Raw genomic sequence first — 6,698 nt, 5'->3', positions numbered from 1 at the left:
ACAAATTCTCCTAAATCACTCGTACGCACAACTTAAGAACAAATCTGTGCGTACGAACGGTTCTTGCATGAGGCCCAGTGAATCTGTGGACGAGCACCTGGCTGCACCTCTTCAGGTTTGGTCTTTGTGAAACAGATGAAGCCAGGATGAACTGATCAAGTTATGTCGAGCCTAGATTTATTTCTTATCCTGGATTTCTCAATTATCTATTGAGCTCATCTAAAGCTTACAAGCTGTTTTTGTTGGTTTCTTTTATTTGCTAATGGTTTGTATTTTTAGCGTTTCTTCTTCTCTTCTTTCAGAGGGAACAGGAAATGAGAGTGGGTGAGCTGGGTCCTCGAGGAGCCGTTAATATAGGAGGTACGGGTCTGCTTATGTAGGATGAATCTTTTTAATGTGCCACTTTTGTTTTGCATCAGTTTCATTTTACCGTTGTATGTTTTTTTTTTCTAATGGAGTCACCAGGGATGCGATGCCAACATAAAATTCTGATGAAGGCTTCTTTGTTTGGGCAGGAATTTATAGTTTAAAGATATGTTTAGTCCCTGAGCCTTCATCCTCAGCTGTACGCTGATCTGGTGATATAAATGTTGCTCATATGGTTGTTTATAGTCCTGGAACAGTAAAACTGTGGTGTTTTCTATTTATTTATTCCTTTTATTTTGCATAGTTTTACTTTCTGTCCAGCACAGTGGCTCAGTTGGTAGAGCTGATGCCTCTCAGCAAGAAGGTTGCCGGATTGAATCCCAGCCTGAGATCTTTCTGGGTAGAGTTTGCATGTTCTCTCCGTGTACTCCGGCTTCCTCCCACAGACCAAAAACATGACTGTCAGGTTAACTGGTAACTCTAAATTGTCCCCAGGTGTGAATGGTTGTCTGTCTCTATGTGGGTCCCTGTGATGGACTTGCTGTCCAGGGTGTACCCCACCCCTCACACAGTGACTGCTGGGTGTGGGCACCAGTGACCCTGAAAGGAAGAAGCTGGTATAGATGATGGATGGATGACTTTCCTACATTTCACAGATGTAGCTGAAAAAGATTAAGTAGAATATTTTGAATGCTGATCTGCCAGTGRAGGATGAGGGCCAGGGATTGACTCTGTTATGCTGTAAAGTGGACAGATTATTAAAATACATCTAGAGTAATCAGTCATGTAGATTATATTCCAGGATTGCACATTGCCATGTAAACAAATCTGTAAAATCTCATTTGGATGTTTTTGGCAACATGTGGTCTGTTTCAACAGTCATGTCTGTTTTTAAAATGGCACGCCACAACTGGCCCAGTCATGGTTTGGTTTATGTGGTACTGGCCCAAGCACGGACCACCTCTGGCAAACCACATCTGGGCCACCAAAGAGCTGTCATTCTTTGCAGTATGTAGACATGCTGTTGGCGCTTTGTGTGGGCCAGACCTGGGCCAGACAAGTTTTGTTGTGTGGGTTTGGGTGTAAATTAAATCCATTTTCATGGAACAGATTTTAAACATGAGCAGAATCAAACATCTCTAGTGGAATAAAAAACCTTCAAACTCCAGGCATGTTRCTAAAGTTCAGGGGATGTGCAGTTCAGTAGTAGGTCCGTTAACATCATCACAMGACCTGTGGTACTTCCTGTCAGGTATTCTGCTCTTCATCAGTATCATGTGATGTAAAACCTAACTGTAAGTAGTTTGAAGTAATGTTGATTTTTGGTTGTTGTTAGTGAGCAGATTTTAATTTATGCTGATGGTCACTTAATGTTTGAGTAGCTGTTTTTAAGCTGTTACGGCATAAATCATCTTTTTTCCCCCTAAAACGATAGTAAAAATTTAATAACAGGTGTAAAAGTGTTGTTACAGTATATATTACAAATACTTATCAGCATTGAATGAAACTTTGTCAACCTTTGCTAAAATATCTCTGCTACTTGTGACCAAAAGCCAACATTTAGTTTTTAAAGCTGTTCCAGCCAGCCACCAGTTTGTTTKCATTTACTTGTTAAAATAAACCAATAAATTGTTTGTTTTGTGTGTAGATGGGTATAACCAGGCCTCTGCAGGACCCAGTGGTAACCAAGGTCAGATGATGGGCATGAGTGGAAGGGGCGGAGCCATCATCCCAGAAGGAACTGCAAATATGGGCATGCCATTGACGTCAGAGAATGGATCTTTGGTAATTTATCTGCAAAACCTTCATTTACATTTCATAAAAATGTTCAGTTTGAGTCAACTWACCATTGTATCTCTCTCTCTCTGCTCCTGCATCAAACTCAAACATTTATCTTTCATCTCTTTGCTTGAATTTTTTTTTCATTGCCCTCAATTTTTTACAAACCTTTTGCCACGAACTCTTCCTGATTCTTCTTTGACGCTGACCTCAGCGAAGCGATCGATACCCTCAAGGTGGACCGATGGGGGGTCGACAGGAGGTRGAGTCCCCAAAGCAACATCAGCCCTCCTTGGGGCCACAGCTCGGACCAAATCCAGGATTTGGCAGGGGCAGTCCAGTTGGCGGCGTCTTCGATGGCCCAAACAGCAAGCGGCGCCGATTTTAACTTCTCACACTTCCCATAAATGTGACTCCATCACCGTTATTTCCTGGTTTTACAACAGACCTCCTGTTGACCTGACACCTCTGTATCTGTATCTTTGGTGGATGAAATGACTTTTATCTAACATCTGCACTGTATTTTTTTATTTTTACTCTTTTTCTTGTTTAAACGAAACAGTTTGTTTGTGTTTTGAATGTGGACTTATATTATACCCTGAGAACTCCTCGTGGGTGGTCGTCTGTACAGTGGCTGGTATCAGCTTTTATTCTCTTTGTTACATAAACTTCAGGATGGATCGATTACAGAAAAGAAACAAACAGTATTTATTTTTGGAAATGATGTAGCGGTCAGCACTGTTGTGGATATTCAACAAATCTTGAGAGTATTTTACACACAAAATAACTGGACTTGTTTTAAGTTGTGTCCACAGATGAGGAMCTATTTGAGCTGTAAATTTTAAGACGATCCTTGCTCCCTGATAAATGTCTTCTTCCTTTTATCACAGTGAAGCTCTAAAGGTAAACATGCAGCACTTATTAATTTTTGTACTTAATCTGTGACATCCCMATCTCTCCATTAAAGGGGACATATCGTGCAAAATCCACTTAATCAGTCCTTAAATACATTTTGTTYTGTACTTGGTTTATCAAGGAGTGCGAACAGTTGAGTTCAGTCTCCTGGTGCTGCAAAGATATCTTTATATTCTGTTCAGGTCACATTTTTCAGTTTGTTCAGTATTCTTTCTTTATTACATTGTTGAACAATAACATCACAATATTTGCTGCAGAACTGCTAAACAGAGTCATYGACGTCCAGATAACTAACGTGACAAATCCAGTTCTGCAGGTTCATTGTCKTCATTCTCCTCTGGCTCCAACATGTAGGACTGGATGGACAAGTCTTTGTTGACATAATTTAACATAAATAAGATGTTTCTGTGCTGCTAGATAATTGCATCTCTTCTGTCAAACCACAAAAATGTCTGAGTGAGGTGGACAATGATTTAAGGGAGCGAGACCTTCAGGAAGGCGGTGTGTGAAACAACCCGTTTGAATTTAAAGAGACAGCACCAAAACGAGTTGATCTCAGACGCACCTCAGAACTGAGACGAAAGAGGGGCTTGTGGAGCTACAATAACCAGGAACGCAGACCAAAGCATTGCAGTTTCACTTTATGTAAACCACAACTGAGATTTAAATATTAAAAGGATGGATTGAAAAGCAGGATATGTCTCCTTTGAAATGGTTTCTGTAAATTTGTTTGTATTTGTAATCCTTTAGTGAAATTAGACACGTTAATAGAAAGTGAATGTTTCTGAAGCATCTCGTATTTGATGACCTAAATAAATATGTTTATGTAAGACATATTTTTCTTTATTTGACTTAAGTGATTTGGGTTATAAAAAAAACACATTTTCAGCTCTTTATTTTTTAAACTGTTTTTGTAAATGAGGTAACCAGACTGTCTGATGCTGCTTTTAGAGGGTCTTAAAGACTCCTTTAATCTAAAGTGTCTGAAGTGAAGCCTCTGAACCCATCATGCTGGATTATTAATCTGTTGTTTTAACAAATTTGACGAGGAAATAGGGTCAAAAAGGCTGCAGATACCTTGAATACATTAAAGTACAAAACTCAGACCTTTGAACTGAGTTACTTTTCAAACAATCAGTAAAAAGTGTTCAGAGAAGAGCTCAAGATGTTCGAACATGACTTCCTGATCAGGAACGTCTGACTTTAATGGAGACAAACTTCAGTAAAAAGTTAAATGAGCTCAGAAATGTCAGCAACTTTAGAAGATTTAATGCAGCTCCATGTTTGTTTGGTGGTTCTGGAGGCAGGGCTTGAACCCAGGTCCTACAACACCACCTTCTGGTCCTGGACTTTCCTGCTGAGCCACTGAGTCCACTCAGGATGTTCTGACACAACTTTAACAGTTTTGTTGTTTTTAATGTCTCAGTTTAAAAAGGACGTTTATCAATAACCAGGTTTAGTTCCATCATCCTCTGTGGTTCCAGCTCCTGATCCTCTGGAGCCATTTCTTCTGGTTTGTCAGTTTTAAAAAGTTCAAGAAGGGATTTGAACCCACAACCTCCAAGATCAAGGCTGCTTGATCTTGAAGTTTGTCTCCATAAAGGTCATAGTATCTGTATGTGTTTGGATATTACAGAAAACTCACATAACTCTTCAAATCATGGGTGAGGTGAATAAATATAGAAACTAGGAGCTTAGAGTTGGACATGAACGACTGAAGCAGTGCACTTTTAAAAAGGTGCATTTTTTTATTTTTTCAAATTAAGTACATTTATCACAAAAATATAAAATACCTTCATCATATAAATTATTTTTAGTTTATTTCTGTGAAACAACCTCTTAAAAAATTACATTCATTCAGCCCATCAGCTAAACTAGAACTGGTGTTTTTAGTAATCGAACTTCCTTCAACCAAATGTGTTTTTGAGAGAAAAACACATTTTTTCAAAACACTTTCTAAAGCAAACAGTTTTTGAAGAAACCATGTAGCAGCAAATTACAGCTTAGTGCATCAGAAACAGATATTTCAGTATCTGGATCATTTAAACTGTGGAGAACTGAAACGGACATAATTAGAAATAAAAGCAGAAATATATAAAAGGATGAATAATTAAATACACTTAAAAAGCACAAATTCATTTACAAAAGGAGAATTTTATCTCATGTTTAATAATTTAATTGACCTTCATATTTATTTTTCCAGCTTTTCCAGCAAATTATTTATTTTAGCACAAAAGTAAAACTTTACTGTCTTTAAAAATATGTTTTGTTTTTCCTTTTACTTGTACATGCATTTGTGTCTCCTAAATGCCCCCCCCCCCCACCCCACCCCCAATTCTTTTTATTTCTATGTGTTGTGTTTACATTTCCTTAGGCATTTCTGCCTCATACAAATAAAGTGGGCAGTCCTTCTCGGGTCAGCTCCTCTCTTATTGGTCAACAGACAGGAAGGAGCAGGATCCAGGTGCAGATCTACTGTGCATGCTTGTGCTGCCTCAGATTAGCTTAAAGTTTAAAGTTTAGTTTAAAACAAAGGCAAGGAGGAAAAACACTTACCTGTGTTTTAAACTAAACTTTAAGCTAAAATGAGGCAGCACAAGCATGCACAGTAGATCTGCACCTGGACCCTGCTCCTGTCTGTTGACCAATAAGAGAGGAGCTGACCAGAGAAGGACCGCCCACTTTATTTGTATGAGGCAGAAATGCCTAAGGTAAAGTAAAAACAGGAGACAGACAAATGTAAAAGCAACACATGGAAATATCGTGGGAAAAATTATAAAAATTAATGAAATATAAACATTTATGAGACACAGATGCATCTACAAGATAAAGGGAAAACAAAAAATTATATTTTTAAAAACAGTAAAATCTACCCATGTACTAAAATATATAATTTATTAGATCAAAGCTGGAAAAATAAATATGAAATATAAAAATATTTTTTAATTAATTGGTGAATTTAAGTGTATTTATTTATTGGTCCATTTATATATTTCTGCTTTTATTTCTAATTACGTCAGTTACGGTCCTCCACAGTCACCAGTCAGTATTACAGCATTTTAATATAAACAAGTTCAGAGAAGCAATAAATGAAAGAATAAAATATATTAAATAAAGACACTGGTGTCATAATTATTTTTGATATATTGTGCAAGTAAATTATATTTGACATTAGAAGGTACAAAAATAATTAGTATGTGGTATTTTTTGTCATTTTGCACAACTTATTACGAGAAACAGGAGAACAGGCCACAGCTCTTTGTGATAGTAAATGCTGTGTATACAAGATGTAATTTTTATGTGGTATTTTTATGTTTTTTTGGTCATTTTGGACAGCTTCATTGATCTAAACTTCAGTGGTTCTTAACCTGGGTTCGATCGAACCCTAGAGGTTCGATGAGCCGGTCTCAGGGGTTCGGCGGAGCCTCTGCCGTGGAGGTAAAGACACACTTGTGTAAAGTCGTGATGACACGCCCCGCTTGGCCATCACTTGCTCCAGAGGATCACGTGAGATTGTTTGGCCAATCAGTGCTGGCCCCAAATAGTATTTTGTGGATTCAAAAAAAAAAAAAATTCACTTTAAAATAATAAAAAAGTTATTAAAAAATGTTACATTCTTCAAAAAAAATATCCTAGTT

General features: G+C 37.7%; 1 protein-coding gene across 1 annotated transcript in view; it reads left to right on the top strand.

Annotated features, from left to right (window-relative positions):
- LOC106536950 (paraspeckle component 1) overlaps window positions 1-3,014 on the top strand; it is a gene marked incomplete at its 5' end in the record, with an annotated part of 5,231 nt that extends 2,217 nt beyond the window's left edge. The window contains 3 exon segments of the mRNA XM_014034314.1: window positions 303-360; window positions 2,015-2,151; window positions 2,360-3,014. Of these exon segments, the coding sequence (XP_013889768.1) occupies window positions 303-360; window positions 2,015-2,151; window positions 2,360-2,533 (369 nt within the window).
- Between the last annotated feature and the right edge of the window lie 3,684 nt (window positions 3,015-6,698).

The sequence above is a fragment of the Austrofundulus limnaeus genome, unplaced genomic scaffold (genome assembly GCF_001266775.1).
Source record: "Austrofundulus limnaeus strain Quisiro unplaced genomic scaffold, Austrofundulus_limnaeus-1.0 Scaffold2049, whole genome shotgun sequence".
In the NCBI taxonomy this organism is placed as follows: domain Eukaryota; kingdom Metazoa; phylum Chordata; class Actinopteri; order Cyprinodontiformes; family Rivulidae; genus Austrofundulus; species Austrofundulus limnaeus.
This window is presented reverse-complemented; position numbering and strand designations above follow the sequence as displayed.